Genomic DNA, 22,998 nt, shown 5'->3' with positions numbered 1-22,998 from the left:
TGAATCTATACTATCAGAGGATGCTTCCATTTTAATTTGAGCTTTCCTGGCCTAATAGTTTTTGAGAAGATTTTTAAAGATTTTCTCAATATATTCCTATGTTAAACTTGATCCCCCAATTGTGGCCCCACCCTACCCATGGGAACTATGATTTGAACAAACTTGAATCTACACTACCTGAGGATGCTTCCATTTTAATTTGAGCTTTCCTGGCCTAATAGTTTTTGATAAGAAGATTTTTAAAGATTTTCTCTATATATTCCTATGTAAAACATGATCTCCCAATTGTGGCCCCACCCTACCCCCGGGGATCATGATTTGAACAAACTTGAATCTACACTACCTGAGGATGCTTCCATTTCAATTTGAGCTTTTCTGGCCTAATAGTTTTTGAGAATATTTTTAAAGATTTTCTCTATATATTCTTAATATGTAAAACATGATCTCCCTATTGTGGCCCCACCCAACCCCCGGGGACCATGATTTGAACAAACTTAAATCTACACTATCTGAGGATGCTTCCACTCAAATTTGAGCTTTCCTGGCCTAATAGTTTTTGAGAAGAAAACTTTGGCTCAGGTGAGCTAAAAAAGGTTAAGTTTACAATACAATAAGTTGTTAAAGTTGGTTTCTGGAAGAAGAGACTTTGAAAATTTTCTTAATAAATATTGACAATTTTTTTTACTTTTTTAATCTTTAGTTTTTAAGATCCGTGTACAAACATAGAATTGTGAGCAAATCTCTGTATCTTGCTTATAATTCGAAGCTTAACACTCAAATATGGTTAGTAAATAGAAATTGTAAACAATTAGAACACAAGAAACATGCACTATAACAAATAAAGAACACAATTTATTTTTTCGAAATGAATCATATATATACATGTACATGTATATACCTACATATTTCCGACAGCAATATCAAACTCTATTTAAACTGAATAAACTCGAGAAAATGCCGAGCATCTCAACAAAACCTATTGCATTAATCTACCATTACGCAAAATATAATGCCGAATTACCGATATAATGAATTGTATTTCAGTACTTTTTTGATACATCAGATTTTGCTTAATTTGCGCAGGTAAACAGTTAACTGTTTGATTTACCGAAGTCTCTGTTTGATTTGATACGTAAAAATCACGAAATACAGACGATAGTTCTCAGGTTACAAAGCATAAATAATGAAAACGAAACGAAAATCAGAACAAGCTAACACCATCGTCATGTGTGAAAACTGTCAACGCATTGAAATATTTAGCCTCAATTTACTTCACAAAATCGGCACCGATATATGTTGCATGTTTCAAAAATTTCCCTTCATTCGCAAACTGTTGCACAACAAGCAAATTCATCATAGTCAGATCGACCCTTTTTCGTATAATGTCATGGCTGCTTTAAACACAGAACCTCGTTTTAGGTGTATGGAATACGAGTCTTGGTAAAATGGGTACGCAAACCCGTGCCGTGGCAAAAAAAAAAGCCGGGGCAGATCGGCAATCGTCAATTCCAAATACGCATTATTTTGCAGCAATATTTACAGCAAATACAAATATACTGGTCCATCAAATATCCTGAAATTTTAATGAGATTGGCAGATTAATAACTGCCAATCTTTTGTTTTGCCCAAGCCAAGTCTTGTCTACCCAATTTACCGGATGCCGAATCCGAAGCTATTAAACTGATTGAAACACGCCTTTCCTTTATTATTATTTTCGTAATAACTCAGATTTGAAACAGAATTAGACCTTAATTTTTGCAATTTATATTTTCCTTCCCATAAGGATAATTTATGCTTAACTACGTTGAATTGGAATCAGTAGTTCTTGAGAAGAAGATTTTTTAAAATGCACCCCCCTTTTTCTACAGTTTCAAGGTTTTCTCCGCTTTGAATACAGATCGGACTTTTATTTCTGCAATTTATATTCGCCCTCCCATAAGGATGCTTTGTGCCAAATTTGGTTGAAATTGGATAAGCGGTTTTAGAGAAGAAGTTCAAAATGTAAAAAGTTTACAGACGGACAGACAGACGGACAGACGGACGGACGGACAGACGGACGGACGGACGGACGACGGACAAAAAGTGATCAGAATAGCTCACTTGAGCTTTCAGCTCAGGTGAGCTAAAAACAAATCAAAACTTTAGAATAAGTTTAATATTTACAATACTCACCTACTAATGTCAATCGTTGAAATGTGTTTTTATCGGTAGAAATGTGTCTTCTTCTAATTCCTGTGCAACTCAATGGGATGTATATGTATAAACGCCCGTCGTCTTTATTGTCAGCTGTGTATATAGTTCAATCATTCCAAATGCTCTTAGAAAATAAAAAAATAAGACTTGTGACATTTGAAGGTAAAATTTATCCTATTCATTTAAAATTTTTCTTGGTTTCTCTATTACAATATTTCATGTTTTATTTTCTGATACTTTTTATTTAATACGAAAAATTACACATATTTATGAATCATGTTATACCTTAAATACCTATTAGCAAATAGCATTGTAATTACAAAAATGCATGCTGAGATATTCAAGTGGTCGAACATTAACCAGTGAATATAACGTATTTCCAGAACAATTAAATGCTAAAAATGTATTTGCATTAACATTATTGTTGATTTGTTTTTATAAAACCTTCCTGTTTTGTCATACATATAATCAAACACTTTTTTTAAATGCCTTACAGTTATTGATGGGATTGAGTGACTTTGCAAATACATGTACAATGAACGCCTAGGTCCCTTGCCGAAATCAACATCCAATGAAATTTCATCTTGAATTGTTGAGAGCTACATCCGAACAAAGCTTGAACGATTTTTTAAGAACGAAATTTTAAAAAAATAAAACAATCTCACGCGGGCTCATTTACACTTTTATATATAAACCATGTAACGCTTTTGATCAACATAAAGGCTCGCCAACAAGAAAATGTATCAAAATGAGAATTTCATCTAATTGAAGATAATTGCAAAATACATAACGAAAACCTGTACAATACCTTTCTTTTTCATAAGCATTTTCCCCTTTTTCTATCATATTTATAAATGCAAAGATAAATATATCTAAATCAATTATTAATTATTGATAAATAACGAGTGTTTTGTATCTAATAAATCAAAAATATATTTTGTAAAAATGTATTCAAAATAACAAATGCTACCAATATATATATCTATGTAAAAGCATTTAGAATATTTAGTGCATATCAAACCTCCAGTTTTGTCCAATGATGTTCCTCTGTGTCCATCAGAATTTGCATTCATCGTTGACACGCGTATTGTACTTTGAGTAATATCTGTATTCCACGAGTTTTCGGTCATTATTTTCGTAGTTCCTTTTGTCGTGTTCATCCTTCTGGTCGATAGCTGATCTTCTCCTTCCTGGGATCCTGATGATGATATGAAATAAAAATATAAAATATCCCGATTTTATCTCATACGTGTGGTGTATATTACCCGTGTGATAAACCTTTGCTATATCAAACGGGTGATGCTTTATCAAATACTTCCGGTCCGAACTATTTTTGACACAACCCCTCGATTCAACGCTTCAGTGACCTATTTTCAAAGATTTGCTAGTACTTTCAACGTAACTATATCTACTACAAAAATTAGTATAAAATTGATTTTGTCAAAGATTTAAATTACAAATATGAAGGAAAACACATAACTGCGTAGCAAAGGCGTCGGAACCGGGGGGCTATTGTGAGTCGGGGGGCAATTGTGGGCCGGGGGTATGGGGGGGGTTAGACTCCCTACCTTTTTTGCAAAGTTATTCTTAACCGTAAACACAAGACCCTTTTTTCTTGTTTGTCAAGATTTTTGTTAAGTTTAGCACACTTCCAACTTTCAATTTGCGTTGTGAAGTTTATAAAACTGCAAATTACGTTCACTATCAAGGAGTTCATCCTGACGACGCGATGAATACAGAGCGCTCAGGTTGTGTGTATAGAAAAGAACTTACCGAAATAATGCTTCATTAGACTTTTATTCCACCACCAGTAAGCATCCTTATTCACTATTTTCAATTTCGAATCATAAGACTAGCCTAGTGTTTGTTTTATTAAACATCAACAACTGTTCCTCGTTCGAGTAAATTCAAACTAACGAGCACTCGCAACTTTGTGTATGTCAACAACCTTGATTATTCAAGTCTTCTAATTGGAATTTCCATTTAATTAAGAGAATAAGCTCTAAGAAAAATTTTTTAGAGCTAGAAAATTATTTTAAGGTTTATTTCAGTGTCTTTACATTAAAACAGTTAGATTTATCTCAGGAATGACGTACTAAATTGTATTGCGCAAGGTCACAATAGCCGCTTAACACAACGTTGCACCTTTGAAAAAACAAATTCGGGTCACATAAGGGACTGTCTCAAAAGCTTCATAATATTAATCAAATTGTATGAGATAAATAGAACATCTTTTATTGTGTGATTTTATATTTGCTTTATCCAACTCGTTGAAATGGTTATATTCGCTCGGCAAGCCTCGCGAATACATACACCATTTCAACTCGTTGGATAAAGCAAATATAAAATCACGCAATATAGATATCCTATATATACTACAAACATAATAACAATGCCATGAAAGTTTTGGTCATTCATAAATATTGACCCCCACAACTTAAATTTGTTGAATAAGTGAAAAAAAAATATGTAAAGTAAATAGTACAATTGCGTTTGGAAAAGTTGGAAGACTGAAATCTGAGGTAAATGCCAAAGACTCCAGGGTATATGGGAAAAGATTCATCAAAATTAATTATGACGTCATAATAGTTCTAGCACCAAAAAGACACTCTTGAATCATATACTAGATCTTGACCTTAAGCCTCCTTTAACTTGAGCGCATTATAAATCTATTGCCAGTCGATTCAGTCAATAATAATTCAAATTCAAATTTACATATGTTAAACTCATAATTGCTCATCGTATCCGCCATCTTGATACTCTTGTGCCCTCATTAAAAGCAGGAGTAAAGTTTTGTGACACAGGTTCAACACAAGTGTCGTTTAATACATGTTTTATTGACAACTCTGGCGACACGAGGAAATCGTGTTGTTCAATCAAACATGTGAACGCCCGAAGGGTGCCGTGCAAAATTTTGATATTAAGTAAATATTGTCATGCCATTATATGACATTGTCAATGTTTGTCTATTTAGTATACTTATATGTGAACATTTTTATTTCATTTTCGTCAGCTATTTTGTTGTAGATGTAGTAGTGATGTTATTAACATCAGGCGGGGAGTGTGCTGACTTGTGTGTAGTTATAATAGCAAGAGTTATTGCTCTTTGTTATATCGTTTATGAGTTGTCTTTCCTTGGCGTGCAAGCTCCATGAGCGAAGCTTTTTTTTTGTTTTTTTTTTTTTTGGTATCATTCTGTACGACATTAGACACTCTTACTTCATATGCCATGCGTTTCACCTCACCACTAAGGTTAATCTTAATTTATTTCTATGTATGAAGTATATCTGTATTAATAAGTATATCATTTCAGAAGCAATTCAAAGATAAAGTGCTTATAGCTATTGACTGTTGTAAAAAGAAAATGGTGGCTTATACGAATTATGTTTTCTAGTCCAATTAAATTGTTATAATTAAGAGTTTATAAAGTAGTTTATAAATCAAACAAGTTAGATGATATATTTATCAGTTACATTTATATGAAATTTGCTGTCTATTGTATTTTTCGTAGAACTTTTATTTGTTAATTATTGCAGTTATTTACCACACATACATTCTTCACCTATACGTCGAAAAAAAAACCAAGAAAATACCGTTGTGGTTTGCTGGAAATATCATTTTAAAGAAAGAAATAAATGATGAGATGTACATTCTTTTCAAAACTGAAAAATTCCCTACTTTTTTTTCATTTTTAAAAAATGTTCAATGCAGACACATTTTGCTGGAAATGAAAATACTTCACACCACGAAAATTGAACAAGAGAAATTTGATTGGCCTTCATTCAAGGGGTCCCTTGTGGCTGAACGAAAATTAGGGCCGGAACTATGAACCGTAATGTAACTATACCCAGATAGGACATCAGTCAATAACAGGTTTATCCCGACCACGCTTTCAGCTAGGTGGACGTAGCCAATATAGACAAAATGTCTTGTTACCACAGCAGTGATTGAATCAACACCTTTGTATTACTGGCCCTAAACCTGAAACACTGTTATGTATTAAAATAGTACATTTGTTTTATATTTAATTAGATATGATGAAGCTTTTCCTACTGGTACCGTAATCAGATTTTAAAAAATCTCACTTGTGGAGGTCTTAGTTGTAGACAATATTGTAGTTGGTTTCGTCGTTGATGGTGATATTAATGATGAGCGCTCTGTCGATGTCTTTTCTATGGCGGCTGCTGTTGAGCCAAAAATATCGTTAGTCTTTCTTTTGTTACTATTTTAAATCAAATGAACTATTTAAAAGTGATTATGCACAAAACAAATATCACAATTAATGGACAATAGCATAAATTTTACAATTTAAGAATATGAAATTAAAATGACATACTATTCATGTATTTGACAATAAAAAATAGCTATAAAAAAGATAAGAAAACAAATCCAGTTCTATCAAGAACACAACAATATTGTAAATAAACCTTTTCAAACTTCGATTTTTTTACTTTTCAATAGCTTTTATCAATGCATGATATGGCAATTAGAGATATTTTGCAAAAATAATGCAAGTTATCAAGTGCTAATGATCCTATCGCTCCCTGACTTTAGAGATATTGAAAGATAATTAATAATAATTCTTTCAAAGAATATAGTTAATAGATCTTATAATCTTATATCGTTAACTCAATACATGACACTAAATCTATTCAATTACAAAAACATGTGCAGTAGCTTTATGACGCCTTTACAGCGCTTTTAAGTTATTGATGTTTATTGTCTATTTTTAATGATAAATTCTGGTGACGTTTCATAGAGAACTTTTTAAAATATTTCTCCAATCGATGACACTACATTAGAGCATTTCGGATAATCAGTCGAGACATACATTATTTGTAAAGGTCATTTTTCATCAAACGTCAAAATAAAGCCTTAAATTGTCCACAATTGAAAAAAACCCATATTTATTGCAAACAAACTAACGTGTTTCTGTTCTTAAAATATTTTCTCCTTTATTTCTGCAATTGGATGATAACGAATATGTCAAATAAACTTTATACCTGTATGAGTGTCAAATGATGTTGATAACATTACAGTTGACGTTGTTAATGGTACCGATATTGAGGCTTCTGACGAAATCCTTTGTGATGTTATTGCTGTTGTTGGTAAACTTTTATTATATGTTGTTGGTCGTACTTTTAGCACTATTTCAAATCAAAAGGTCAATGATATTTCCAAAAAGCATTGATTATTTTTATCTCTATTTTTCATGAGGTTTCATAAAAGACATGACGACAAAATCGAGAATCCATTAAACCTAGCCACAAAATTTGTTTTCAAGAGTGCTGCTTTAAAGTTGTATAAACAGGTTGGCAGTTATTAAAAAAACTGATTAAAAAAATGAAGATATTGTTTAATATCCATAGTTCCTTCAAGGTTATTAACAGATTTTAGGGTACGTATTTCTAGTAGGATGTCATATCATTTCAAACTTATCTCTTTGATTTTTTTGAATCTTCGCACCTGAACTAGTACATTTTTCCCTAAGAAATCTTATCTTTGTAATTGATAAATTGTTTCCCTACAATTTTATGTACCAAACTGCTTTAAGGGGTATAGCTTTGAGTTATTCTAAACATTGCAATTATAAAACGTTTTGTTTAATACCTGATTAAGAACTGTCACTATCCTTTTTGACAAAGAAGTGTATCCTTTTATAAGTCAACAACAGACACTTTTTCAGTTGGTTGAAAACCTTAATAAGCGTTATTAACAACATAGATTGAACAAAAAAGAATTTTAAAAAATTTTGTAAAATGTATAGAGTTTTTTTTACCTTTCAATTTTAATTCGAATCCTTTGGAAGTCAAATGATCATTATTTGAAACAAGTTTGATTAAAAGTCGATGTCCTTGCGTTGTTCTGATAATTCGCGACATCCCACATTGTTTAAAAACTGGGAAATTTCCAGTGAGAGAATTGGCTTCTTCAATCTGTTTAAAAAAATTATTTTCAAACAATAGCACCGTATATTAATGTTTCTTTCTCATTTCTACAACATAATAACAAAACTGATTTTTATTAACATTAAACAATATCAAGGTTTTTTGGCGATACTAATATGTTAATTTACTTTCTGTTGGAATCACAAACCTGCAAATAGTCTTTACAAGTACTAGGCAATTTTTGGATATCCATCTTTATCTTGATCAAAATTTCTTCTGTTGTGTATGGTGCAGTAACAAGCCACTTATATGTCGTGTCTCTAGAGTAGTTTTTATTCGGGTAACCCGGGGACTGGATAATGACTTCTTTATATGATGGGAGATGTGTGTGATAAGCAAACTCTTTCATGGATGGAATTCCTGATAAACATAGTTCTAGTTACGAGATTTTTTTTCAAACCAAAAATTGTATCTTCTAGATTTCAGATTCATCTCAGACTACAAAAGCTACTTAAATAAAAGTGGAAGAAGGTTTTCTTTGTCGTTGCTTAAAAGGGCTTCTACATATTATTACTAAAATTTTGTTTATAATTTTATAAACAGACATCATTTAAAAATGGATTGTATGCCTTAGCTGTGAATGTGACATATTTAACTGCTGCAATAAGATTGCACCTACTTAAAAACGATTTTCAGAAAATGAAAATATCATATTGACTCTGAATCTCCTTAATTGAAATCACATAATTTCAAAATACCACGTTCGGCAGTAGAATTTAGTTTATGACATTAATGAAATGTTTATAAAACAACAGGTAGTTACAATAGTTAATGCAGACGATAATCGAAACAAAAATATAAAGCATCTTATTCACGAATGTTTAGAATCAGTGGCATAGTTGTGTAGCATATAATGTTTACAAAGTGTACATGAATGGGACGGAGTAAATGTCTTGTAAACTGTCGATATATAGTTAAAGATCAAATACAAATAAAAGCTTGAGGATTTTAAATTATTTTACATAAAGAAAATCAATTACTTTTCGGACAGATACTGTGATTCGATGCAATGCCATTTCTATACACGTGTCATAGTGTGGTAATTATGATGGCCTTTATAGCATAGATACATTTGGCTTGTTTTCTTTTTTCCTTTTTTTGCAAAATGCTCGAGCACATGAAACATACATGGTATATTTAGATAACTACTGATAGTTCTCGTTTTAGATTAAACTATTTTTTTAAACTATCCTTAAACGTGTTACGTCACAATAAAAAAAGTAGATTACTGTAACACATTTTGATTATGTATTGGCTGAATGAAAGAAGTAATTGAAACCAATTTACCTTGTAAAACTACTTCAAATTCTTTGGAAGTAAAAGAATCGTTGTTTGAAACAAATATGATTGATAGTCGGTGTTCCTTTGATGTAATGTCTGTGACATTTTTTCCGCATCCATTAAAAATAGTTGATTTTGCAGCTGAAGCATTGATTTCTTGAATCTTTCAATAAAAGAATTAAATCCAAATGAACCTTAATTTGTAATATGGTTTCAAATACTAGTAGAAAGTGAAGCAATGTTCATATTATCCCAAACTGGACGGAGGGCACAATATTCTTTTGAGTTCAACAAGGCAAAGTGTTCATGTTTCTACCCAGCATAACTTAATCATATGTCTTTCATAATAAAATATTTTAAATACCAAAGTTCTCAAAAATTTTCAAATTTAATAAAGCTGAACGTATTTGAAAATCATCGAAAAGAACTGCGAACGCTAACGCCAGTTTCCCGCCTGCATTTTACATCCAAATATTTCGGAATTTCTGTCAGATATTCAAAAACTAAGTTTTTTTTTACTAAAAAGTATAATCAAATCCTAATCAATTTATATCAAAACAAAATTTGTAATAAAATTATTTATTTTTAAACAAAAGTTTTGCTAACGCGGGGTCTAAAAAAAATTCATTGAAATCGGTCTCTATGAGTAAGGAAAATTTTATTTAGCGGATAATATGTGCATAAAAATTTAATAATAACATATTTATGATATGTATTAAAGTAAAATTTCACTTTAATTCATATCTGATAATTAGTTTTCGAAAATTTACAAAGCAAAATTCTTTTTTTGGAATGTATTTCGGTCTGTAGACATATGCCTCCCCCCCCCCGTGAAACAACAAACCCTTTAGTAAAAATATGCTAAATAACAATAATTAAAACCCCTCAAAAGCAATTTTTGTTTCACGGGGGGGGGGGGGGAGATCTTTTAAAAAACATTTCCGTTTTCCGTTATTTTCTATTATGAAATGAGCTATTTTACCCCAAAATACAAAGTTATCTCGCTTTGTTTGTCAAAATCATTTATATTAAATGAAAATATACATCAATGTTTACATTTTTATAAAAAATTAACTTTAATTAGACAACTTTCAAAAAATGACTTTTAGTTAGGCGGCTAGACAATGCTATCGTTCGCAGTCCTTTTTAAGTAGTTCAATTGGTAAAATTTCTTGTTTGTCTTTCTTTCTTGTCTTTTATTTTCTAATTTAAATACTTAAGACTTATAAATTAACATGCATCTAATCAAAAATGTTGTATAGCTAAATAAAATTGGACATCAAAATTTAAGCAGGGTTAATTTTGGCAAATGTGGTTAATGTACTGTAGTGAAACATTTAATGAGGGGTATACTAAAGATAGAAATTTTGAATACAAAAAGAAAAAACAATATCTGAAATCAAATATATATATAATCAACTGTTGAAATTAAGATAAAAATAACCTGATGACGAAAGAAACTTTTTATAACACAAACCAACTAAAATAGATATATCTAAGTGCAAATAATCACTATGATATCATATTAAGACGCCATTATTCTTTACAACAAGAAAAGGTATACGACATCAGATAAACAGCTCTGGCGAAAGGGCAACTTATACTTTATTTTATATAAAACGTGGTTTGATACGACACAAAAAATCTCAAACATTATTTTGATATTTGCACAATGCCGACAGTGGAACCGGTAAGATTTTATTTTTTAGATTTTTAGATGTTTTTTGCAGTGATTATATTCATCATATATATAGTTTTTTATGTTCAACTTTTTTATTCATAGAATTCATTGTCCTTGTAACGTCATCTGGTTACGTAATTGAACAAAAGTTCCTTTGTGTAAAAGTCAACAAATGATAGGCGTAAAATGCGATTTGGCTGAATTGAATTTATAAAACTATTGATTTCAAAATGATCTAACTTACTCTCAAAGGGAACTTAGGTGTGCTTTACATACGTGTTTTTAGGGAAAAGTTTTACGGCAAAGACGTCGATGTAGAACAGTTTAACGGTAATCTGTATAAAATCGCTTCGTATTGACATTTAGAACAGTTAGATATTTCAAGTGCAAGTAGGATCAATTCTTACTAAAAATTTTTTTCTGTGTATTAATTTACTTTCTGTGTAAAGAGATTTGCACCGTTTAAGACCGCAAGTAGACTGCAAGCCCCGGAGGCAATCACACCTCTGAATATCAAGCCCCGCCCTCATCTGATTTTTACCACCCGGTAAAAATGTTCGGCCTTAGAGAGTAAATAATTTTTAGCTTTGCTGAAACACAATAATGAATATATTAATTTTTTTTTTTGAAACACAAACCAGTAAATAGTCTGAGCATCTGTTAGACTGTCTGTATATATCTATCTTAATTTCAATAGATATGGATGCTGTTATGCCATAGGAATTAATGTGCCATCTGTAGGTCGTGTCTTTCGTGTAGTTAATGTCTGGATAGCCGGGAGACTTGATTGCCACACTTTTTGATAGAGGCAGGGTTAGATATTCAACATTAAAATCCCTTGATGTCACATCTAAAACATCAAATGATAGCCATAATTATAAGCATTATCAATATCTTACATAATACTGCAAAATGATTAATGATTTATTTTCTTTTCCAAAACGGATGATACAAAAAACGAAAAACAAAACCACACACTCTAGTTGCATAGTATTAAAAAAAGAAAGCTAAAATATGGCTTAATTTAACCAGACTCGTTGCGTAAGCAATGACCATGTTATATATTTATAGCTCCGGTGCACTATTTACCGGACGTACAGCATTTGAAATCAACAGCCGTACAAAATTGTTGTTTCAACTTAAAAAGACCATAGAATGTATAGCACGTCAGTTTTTTAACTTTTTAGTTTTCAAGTTTTCCTGACACGAGTGATTGTAAAACTTGTTTTTTTTGGAAATCTCACATATACCTGTAGATTAAATCAACGACTATTTCAAGATATCAAAAAATTGTCGAGGTAGGACAGTCTGCAGAGAAAACGGTAATAAACTAGCTTTGTATCATATAATGATTCAATTAGAATTCAGAAGATACATTTTAGGCCTTCAGTTTTAGGTCTTCTTATGACTACATAACACCCTGTGTATGGACAAATATCGCACCGTAAATTAAACCATATTATTGATTGTATCTTATTATACAAACAATTATCAGACATATACTTACATGTAAAATAGAAAACCGCCACCAATCCTTGCGTGAGAATTATCATATTTTTTACCGTTTTATAGCACCAAAGATATTCTATTTTTACAAACCAAGACTCCAATACAATTTCTGGTCAATGACTGAAACAGCTATATACTACAAGGAACAAACGCCGGAAAACTGTTTAATTTTTATTATTAATTTCATTAAATACCATTCATTTATCTTGACCTCTGACTCACATCACATGATGTACAAATTCAGAAAAAGATCACTTTTTGTGTAAAAGAAACCAAACCTTACATTGTACGATGTATGATAAGTAAAATAAATGAAAATCTAAGTTTAAATCAATGGACTGAAATACTGACAGGAGTTGATTTTATCGATTATCATTTATTTTAAAATCAACTTATCTTGCGTGGCAATTAGTTTCTAGTCTGTATTTAAATTACACACTTTTTTTTGTAATATGACTTTTTATAAGACTTTTCCGATAAGAATTTAAACAAACTCCATATGAATCATGTTGTGTAATATTTAAAGATAGATTTCAAACTATGTATTTGTAATCGAAATAATTCTTAAAATTGTATTGATCCAAGCACAATTGATATCGAACTCTTGTCTCGTTCAACCAGACGCTCAGCTGTCTCCGTTAATTTTCGACAAGCAACAGAGCCTCTCTTGTTTGTCGGAGATTTACGAAGACAGCCGAGCGTTTGGTTAAACGAGACTATATTAAACTCTGGCGTAGGAATACATGAGACTACAAAAATATCTAAATTGTTCGTATTATATTAAATCTGACTATTTTCAAAGTGTTTATAGACAAGTTTCCTTGAAACACAATGCTACAGCATACATTACAAAGAAATTTTCAATCATTTTCAAGAACTAAGACTTGTCAGCGGTGATGATTTGTGCTTAGGTCCAAACACTGTTTCACTTTCGGTTTGCCAGAGTGACTGCATAGGAGAGTTGATTAAAATCAACTCCCAAAAATGATTCATAGTTAATAACAATGAATAAGCAATCTCAGTTAACAACATCACCACATTTTTCTCATTTTTGCACTTAATAAACAATTTTTGAAGAAAAGTAATATGCTTTTGCACTAAATGAAAAGTATATTTTCCTAATTTTTTTTTTTTTATAAAAAACCGGTTAGGGGGAAACAAGGGTGTGTTCAAGTATTGGCTGGTAAATTTGTTCAAGAAATGGCAGGTGTGTGCAGAGAATGTCAGGCACGTGTAACGACAAATGAAGGAGTGTGACAGGACAGAAATGTACAGGGATATACAAGGGGTAAAAGGAACAACACATTTGTGTACAGAGGGGACGGGGTGAACAGGAAATATGAACAAGTAATGACGGGGGATATTCCACATGTGTAAAGAGAGAGTCATGAAATATGCATAGGATGTCTCGAAAAGCCAGGGCTTGACAGAGAAGACGGTGATTTTAAATTTAGAGAAATGTTTAGATCCAGGAAAAGTATAACACACCATGGATTTCATGGTGCCTTCAAGTCATATTTAAAAATATTTGATACCTTGCTTCATATCATTACATGTATGTACAATTCATAATTTGAAGATGGAGGCCTAGTTTTTGACAGTTAATATTAACATTTCCCATTGTCTTCGTTTGATAACAAAACAAATCGCTTTCGTACGTATAGTGCAATGCATTCCATTAATGACTATTATAATATTTAATCGTACATCTGCTTAAAATAATATAAAAATAAGTAATGAGGATTCATTATTGGAATACTATGAGGTGATTTAATACGGTCAGGTGTGATCAAATCTATCCTAAAGCCTTTCGAGTTTTATAAGACTTTATCACACTGACCATATTTGATCACCGGATAATCGTCAAAGAAAGATTCCTCATTCCCTTAATGAAAATTTAAAAAAAAAATCGATCATACGTTGATCCACATTAAAGCGTTGTCTATTTTAAACAGGATCTGTGTTAAAACTGCTCACTTTATGACAACAAATTATATGTTTGATAAGGTGGAACGTGGACTTTGCAATTGGATACTTGAAACATTGTACTGATATTGTTTTAAGAAATATAATGCTTTACAATTTGTGTACTTTTTGTCACATTGATTATTTCTCACGGTTTTTAAGTTACATAAAAACTATTCAAAAAAATTTAAAAAAATGTCCTTGTACATATTACAATTTACAATGCCTGTTGATAAAGTTTTGTTATGAAACGAGACGGAAATATAACTGATTACGTTGTTGTCACTAAAGAATAGAAATGCTCAACCATTTCCTTATATAGGGACACCTGTTACATTACAGCTGTGGACAACATTATTACATTTTCGATATTTTTTCATAATGTACCATGATTAGAATAGCACCGCATAATATAAACAAAAGGGTATGAAAAAGAGGTGACCGTACAGAAATACTGTGTGCAAATTACATGTATTAAGATGGAAAATCATTATGCAAATAAATATATAAGTAGAGAATTAAGCTAGACATTTTGTTTTTAGATAAATATAATTTAAAACAGACTAAATAAGAACAATATGTAGCATTTAAAAGATAAGTAATCGTATGTTTGGAATTTAAAAATAGAGATTATGAAAAAATAGATATTTTTTAGAAACTTTGGAGGAATAAATAAATTTGGAAACTAAAATATGTTAATTAAGGAAACACAACCCCAGGTCCAAGAACATTTTTGCAACAAACCAGGCCAGCGTTTTGGATTTATTATGATGATCTTCATTTGTGTGGTTTTTTTCTATCATTTTAATGATTTCACTGACACTTCTGATTTAAAAAAAACTGTCTCTACGAAAATCTCCTGTAGTCCTCTGTCATCGAACGTATTAGAATTCCCCTTTACCTCTGCACTCACACCCTCTCTTAACCATGTGCATCCAATTTCTTCCCCATCAACCATCACCCGTCTTTTCATGTTGGACCATGCCATCTCATATTCGTCCCTCCAATCCCCTACATACATCATATGTACATCCCTGTGAGCCTCTGTCACCCCCTGGATACCTCTGTCAACCCATATACAGTACAATCTGTTATGTGTAAATACACATACAGCAAACTTTTGGAATAAGGGACGTTTTAAAGCGTCCTGGCAAAATAAAATAACAAAATTGTTTCAAAATGTTAAGGTTATAATGTGTTATTAAAGATAATAAATTACACTTTGTTCCAACAGTCTTACTTTAATGCAATCAATAAGAAACCAATTCGTATTTAACATAATATAAGAACACCATTCTGAAAACTAATTTGTTTTAAAATGCACAAAAGACATGTTATTAACTGTGTACTTCTTCATGGGTGATATGGATGTGGAGAGAGAGAGAGAGAGAGAGAGAGAGAGAGAGAGAGAGAGAGAGAGATGCCTCATCGTCTTTCAAAATATTGAATCGCAATTTTTACCCCGTGATCGTTTATTTATTAATTAAAACAAACACAGATAATGATATTGAAAATTCAAATTCAATTGCATTTGAAATTCTTTTTTCAGCATATCAAGAAAAAGGATATAGAACACATTTTGTCTTAAAAAATGAAGCTTTCATTTTATATTAAATCAAACGTGAATACAAAACGAATTAAAATCAAATGTGACAGAATTCCATCTGTTTATATTGTTTATTTGTTATCCATGTGGATATCTAATTTTTATTGATTAAAGCTAATTATACATGTATGTATTGATTAATTTGTTAAGTGTTCCTTTTTTATTTTTTGTCAAAAAAAGTCTGTCTTAAATTACAACTTGTTTTTGTCAGTTTTAATTTGTTTGAAATGGGCATCTACATTTATGCCCTTCAAGGAAAATACATTAATACAGATAATTTAATTTATTTCAGATAACAACAGTCATTTAAAACGTACAACAGTTTTATCAGAAACAATATTCGAAAAATCGTCATCTGTTCTTTTTTTCACATTCTATTTTTATTAAAAACAGTTTGTTTTGAAAATTAGATTCCTCTGTCGACATGAATCTTCTATAACGTTTCCATGATGACCGTCAAGAGGTTTTAAATTGTTTCTCTCACTGCAAAACGTAAAGACAAATCAAAACTTTAGAATAAGTGTAATATTTACAATACACACATACCAATTTCATTCGTTGAGATGTGTTTTTATCGGTAGAAATTTGTCTTTTTCTAATTCCTGTTCAATTCAATGGGATGTATATGTATAAACGCCCGTCGTCTTTATTGTGAGCTGTGTATGTAGTTCAATCATTCCAAATGTTCTTAGAAAATACAAAGATAAGACTTGTGACATTTGAAGGTAAAATTTATCCTATTCATTTAAATTTTTCTTGGTATTTCTATTACAATATTTCATGTTTTAATTTCTGATACTTTTAAATTGATACGCAAATTACACATATTTATGAATCATGTTATACCTTATATACCTTTTAGCAAATAACTTTGTAATGACTAAAATGCATGCTGAGATATTCAAGTGGTCGAACATTAACCAGTGAATATAACGTATTTCCAGAACAATTAAATGCTAAAAATGTATTTGCATTAACATTATTGTTGATTTTTTTTATAAAATCTTCCTGTATTGTCATACATATAATTAAAAACTTTTTTTAAAATGCCTTACAGTTATTGATGGGATTGAGTGACTTTGCAGATACATGTACAATGAACGCCTAGGTCCCTTGCCGATATCAACATCCATTGAGATTTCATCTTGACTTGTTGAGAGCTACATCCGAACAAAGCTTGTACGATTTTTTAAGAACGAAATTTTAAAAAATAATACAATCTCACGCGGGCTCATTTACACGTTTATATATAAACCATTTAACGCCTTTGATCAACATAAAGGCTCGCCAACAAAAAAACGTTTCAAAACGCAGAATTTTATCTAATTTAAGATAATTTCAAAATACATAACGGAAACCTGTACAATACCCTTCTTTTTCATAAGCATTTTCCCCTTTTGCTATCATATTTATAAATGCAAAGATAAATTTATCTAAATCAATTATCAATTATTGATAAATAACGAGTTTTTTGTATCCAATAAATCAAAGATATATTTAAAAAAATGTATTCAAAATAACAAATGCTACCATTATAGAGATATCTTTGTAAAATCATTTAGAATATTTAGTGCATATCAAACCTCCAGTTTTGTCCAATGACGTTCCTCGGTGTCCATCAGAATTTGCATTCATCGTTGACACGCGTGTTGTACTTTGAGTAATATCTGTATTCCACGAGTCTTCCGCCATTACTTTCGTAGTTCCTTTTGTCGTTTTAATCCTTCTGGTCGATAGCTTATCATCTCCTTCCTGGGATCCTGATGATGATATGAAATAAAAATATAAAATATCCCGATTACACTACAAACATAATAACATTGCCATGAAAGTTATGGTCACAGATAAATATTGACCCCCACGAGTTACAGCAATCTCTTAGATTTGTTAGACTCACATTTTCTTAAATAAGTGAAATAAAAAAATATATATACGTAAAGTACATAGAACTTTTTGGAAAAGTTGAAAGACCGAAATCTGAGATAAATACCGATGACTCTGGGATATATTTAGGCTATCATGATTTTTTTAACATTCCTTTTAATTCTATAGACAGACTGCTTATTTTACAGTTTAATTTACAGTCTTTAGTTTTATTTTGTCACCTTTTAAGCGTCCTTTAACTTTACCCCATTAAAGAAATCTGATGCCAGTCGATACAGTCAATAATAATTCAAATTTACATATGTCAAACCCATAATTGCTCATCGTATCCGCCATCTTGATACTCTTGTGCTCTCATTAAAAGCAGGAGTAAAATTGTGTGACACAGGTTCAACACGTTAAACACATGTTTTATTGACAACTCTGGCGACCCGAGGAACTCGTGTTGTTCAATCAAACACGTGCAGGCCCTAAGGGGTGTTGTGCACAATTTTGATATTAAGTAAATATTGTCTTGCCATTGTTGGACATTGTCAATGTTTGTCTATTTAGTTAACCTATGTGTGAATATTTTTATTTCATTTTCGTCAGCTATTTTGTTGTAGATGTAGTAGTGATGTTATTAACATCAGACGGGGAGTGTGCTGACTTGTGTGTAGTTATAATAGCAAGAGTTATTGCTCTTGTTATCATATCATTTATGAGTTGTCTTTCCTTGGCGTGCAAGTTCCATGAGCGAAGCGGTTTTTTTTTTTTTTTTGGGGGGGGGGGTTGTATCATTCTGTACGACTTTAGACACTCTTACTTCATATACCATGCGTTTCACCTCACCATGAAGGTTATTTTTAACTTAGTTCTATGCAGGAAGTATCTGTTTTAATAAATATATCATTTTAGAAGCAATTCAAAGATAAATTGTTTATAACTATTGACTGTTGTAAAAAGAAAATGGTGGCTTATACGAATTATGTTTTGTAGTCTAATTAAATTGTTATAATTTAGAGTTTATAAAGTATACTACTTTAAAATTCAAACAAGTTGGATGATATATTTTTCAGTTACATTTATATAAAATTTATTGTCTATTGTATATTTTCGTAGAACTATTATTTGTTATTTATTGCAGTTATTTACCAAACACACATTCTTCACATATTCGTCAAAAAAAAAAAGCCCCGAGAAAATATCTTTGTGGTTTACTTGAATTATCATTTTAAAGAAAGAAATAAAAAGTGTGATGTACATCTTTTCAAAACTGAGAAATTCACTACTTTTTATTTCATTTTTAGAAATGTTCAATGCAGACGCATTTTGCTGGAAATGAAAAGACTTTACACCACTAAAATTTAACAAGAGAAATTTGATGGACTTTCATTCAAGGGGTCTTTTGTTGCTGAACGAAAATTAGGGCCGGAGCTATGAACCCTAATGTTACTATACCCAGATAGGACATCAGTCTATAACAGGTTTATCCCGACCACGCTTTCAGCTAGGTGGACGTAGACAATGTAGATAAAATGTCTTGTTACCACAGCAGTGATTGAATCAACCACCTTTGTATTACTGGCCCTAAACCTGAAACACTGTGATATATTAAAATAGTACACTTGTTATATATTTAATTATATATGATGAAGCTTTTTCTACTGGTACCGTAATTAGATTTTTAAAATCTCACTTGTGGAGGTCTTAGTTGTAGACAATATTGTAGTTGGTTTCGTCGTTGATGATGATATTAATGATGAGCGCTCTGTCGATGTCTTTTCTTTGACAGCTGCTGTTGAGCCAAAAATATCGTTAGTCTTTCTTTTGTTACTGATTTTAAATCAAATGATCTATTTAAAAAAGAATATACACAAAACAAATATCACAATTATTTGACAATAAACAATAGCTATAAAAAAGATAAGAAAACAAATCCAGTTCTATCAAGAACACAACAATATTGTAAATAAACAATATTGTAAAAAAAGAATTTCAATAGCTTTTATCAATGCATGATTTGATAGGGCAATTATAGATATTTTGAAAAATAACGCAAGTCATCAAGTGCCAATGATCCTCTCTTGTCCTGACTTTAGATATATTGAAAGATAAAATAAAGCCTTCAATCATCAACAATTTAAAAAAAAACATATTTATTGCAAACAAATTAACGTTTTTGTGTTTAAAACATGTCCTCCTTTATTTCTGGAATTGGATGATAACAAATATGTCAAAAAAACTGTATACCTGTATGAGTGTCAAATGATGTTGATAACATTACAGTTGACGTTGTTGTTAATGGTACCGATATTGAGGCTTCTGTCGAAATCCTTTGTGATGTTATTGCTGTTGTTGGTAAACTTTTATATGTTGTTGGTCGTATTTTTATCACTGTTTCAAATCAAAAGGTCAATGATATTTCCAAAGAGCATTGATTATTTTTTTCTCTATTTTTCATGAGGTTTCATAAAAGACATGACGACAAAATCGAGAATCCATTAAACCTGGCCACAAAAATTGTTATCAAGAGTGCTGCTTTAAAATTGTATGATCAGGTTGGCAGTTACTAAAAAAATCTTATCAAAATAATGAAGATATTGTTTAATATCCATAGTTACTTCCAGGCCATTAACAGATTTTAGGGTACGTATTTCTAATAGGATGTCATATCATTTCAAACTTATCTCTTTGATTTTGTTTGATCTTCGCACCTGAACTAGTATATTTTTTCCCTAAGAAATCTTATTTTTGTAATTGATAACTTATTTTCCTACAAGTTTATGTACCAAATTGCTTTAAGGGGTATGTTCATAAGTTATTCTAAACATTGCAATTATAAAAATTTTTGTTCTTAATAATACTTGATTAAGAACTGTCACTACCCTTTTTGACAAAGAAGTGTATCCTTTTAAAAGTCAATATGTCAAAATCAAGAAGCCATTGTCAATTACCTAAAATTCATCTTGTTTAGGTGAAATGGTGAGATATTTGTTCTTTATTTTGTAAAATATATATAGTTTTCCCTTCAATTTTAATTCGAATCCTTTGGAAGTCCAATGATCATTATTTGAAACAAGTTTGATTAAAAGTCGATGTCCTCGGGTTGTTCTGTTAATTTCCAACATCCCACATTGTTTAAAAACTAGGAAGTTTCCAGTGAGAGAATCGGCTTCTTCAATCTGTTTACAAAAATTATTCTCAAACAATAGCACCGTATATTAATGTTTCTTTCTCATTTCTTACATCATAATAACAAAACTGATTTTTATCAACATTAAACAATATCAATGTTTTTTTGGTGATACATATATGTTAATTTACGTTCTGTTGGAATCACAAACCTGCAAATAGTCTTCACAAATACCAGGAGATTTTTGGATATCCATCTTTATCTTGATCAAAATTTCTTCTGTTGTGTATGGTGCAGTAACAAGCCACTTATATGTCGTGTCTCTAGAGTAGTTTTTATTCGGGTAACCCGGAGACTGGATAATGACTTCTTTATATGATGGGAGATTTGTGTGATAAGCAAACTCTTTCATGGAAAAAATTCCTGATAAACATAGTTCTAGTTAAATCATGAAACGAGATTTTTTTTAAATCAAAAACTATATTTTCAAAATGTCAGATTCATCTCAGACTACAACAACTACTTAAATAAAAATGGAAGTAGGTTTTCTTTGTCGTTGCTTTAAACGGCTACTACATATTATTACTACAATTTTGTTTATAATTTTATAAAACACATCATTGAAAAATGGATTGTATACCTATGCCGTGAATGTGACATAGCTAACTGCTGCAATAAGCTTGCACCTACTTAAAAACAATTTTATGAAAATATCATATCGATTCTGAATCTCCTTAATTTAAATCACATAATTTCAAAATACCACGTTCGGCAGTAGAATTTAGTTTATAACATTAATGATATGTTTATAAACAACAGGTAGTTACAATAGATAATGCAGACGATAATCGAAACAAATATATAAAACATCTTATTCACGAATGTTTAGAATCATTGGCATAGTGGTGTAGCATATAATGTTTAAAAAATGTACATGAATGGGACGGAGTAAACGTCTTGTAAACTGTCGATATATAGTCAAAGATCAAATACAAATAAAAATGTGAGGATTTTAAATTATTTTACAAAAGAAAAATAAATTACTTTTTGGACAGATACCGTGATTCTATCAACGTGTTGAGCCATTTATCTACACGTGTCATCGTCGTAATTATGATGACCTTTATATCATAGATACATTTGGCTTGTTTTCTTTTTTTCTTTTTTGCAAAATGCTCGAGCATATCAAACATACATGATACATGTAGATAAACAACTGATAGTATTCATTTTAGATTAAACTATTTTTATAAACTATCCTTAAACGTGTTACGTCACAATAAAAAGGTAGATTACTGTAACACATTTTGATTTTGTATTGGCTTAATGAAAGAAGTAATTGAAACGAATTTACCTTGTAAAACTACTTCAAATCCTTTTGAAGTAAAAGAATCGTTGTTTGAAACAAATATGATTAATAGTCGGTGTTCCTTTGATGTAATGCCTGTTACGTTTCTTCCGCATTCATTAAAAATAGTTGATTTTGCAGCTTAAGCATTCATTTCTTGAATCTTTCAATAAAAGAATTAAATCAAAATGAACCTTAATTTGTAATATGTTTTCAAAAACTAGTAGAAAGTGAAGCTATGCTCATATTATCCCAAATTGGACGGAGGGCACAAAATTCTTTTCGGTTAAACAATGCCACGTGTTAATGTTTCTACCTAGAATAACCTAATCATATGTCTTATATAATAAAATATTTAAAATACCAAAGTTCTCAAAAATTTACAAATTTAATAAAGCTGAACGTATTTGAAAATCATCGAAAATTTTCAAGTAGTTCACATGTTAAATTTTCTTGTCTTTCTTTCTT

The 22,998-nt window shown here is 30.8% G+C and overlaps 2 protein-coding genes across 2 annotated transcripts; both read right to left on the bottom strand.

Moving 5' to 3' along the window:
- Nucleotides 1-7,179: 7,179 nt before the first annotated feature.
- Nucleotides 7,180-8,490, bottom strand: LOC128162968 (cubilin homolog). Its single transcript, XM_052826410.1, has 3 exons — nt 8,290-8,490; nt 7,973-8,129; nt 7,180-7,340 (listed from the first exon to the last, which is right to left on the bottom strand). Exons 1-3 carry the CDS (start codon nt 8,488-8,490, stop codon nt 7,180-7,182), a joined length of 519 nt encoding a protein of 172 aa, XP_052682370.1.
- Nucleotides 8,491-20,282: 11,792 nt separating this feature from the next.
- On the bottom strand, nt 20,283-21,594 carry LOC128163314 (uncharacterized). The gene is made up of 3 exons (XM_052826880.1): nt 21,394-21,594; nt 21,077-21,231; nt 20,283-20,445 (listed from the first exon to the last, which is right to left on the bottom strand). Exons 1-3 carry the CDS (start codon nt 21,592-21,594, stop codon nt 20,283-20,285), a joined length of 519 nt encoding a protein of 172 aa, XP_052682840.1.
- Nucleotides 21,595-22,998: the final 1,404 nt, after the last annotated feature.

Source organism: Crassostrea angulata, chromosome 9, assembly GCF_025612915.1.
Source record: "Crassostrea angulata isolate pt1a10 chromosome 9, ASM2561291v2, whole genome shotgun sequence".
Classification (NCBI taxonomy): domain Eukaryota; kingdom Metazoa; phylum Mollusca; class Bivalvia; order Ostreida; family Ostreidae; genus Magallana; species Magallana angulata.
The sequence above is the reverse complement of the archived record's forward strand: the minus strand, read 5'-3'. Positions and strand labels throughout refer to the sequence as shown.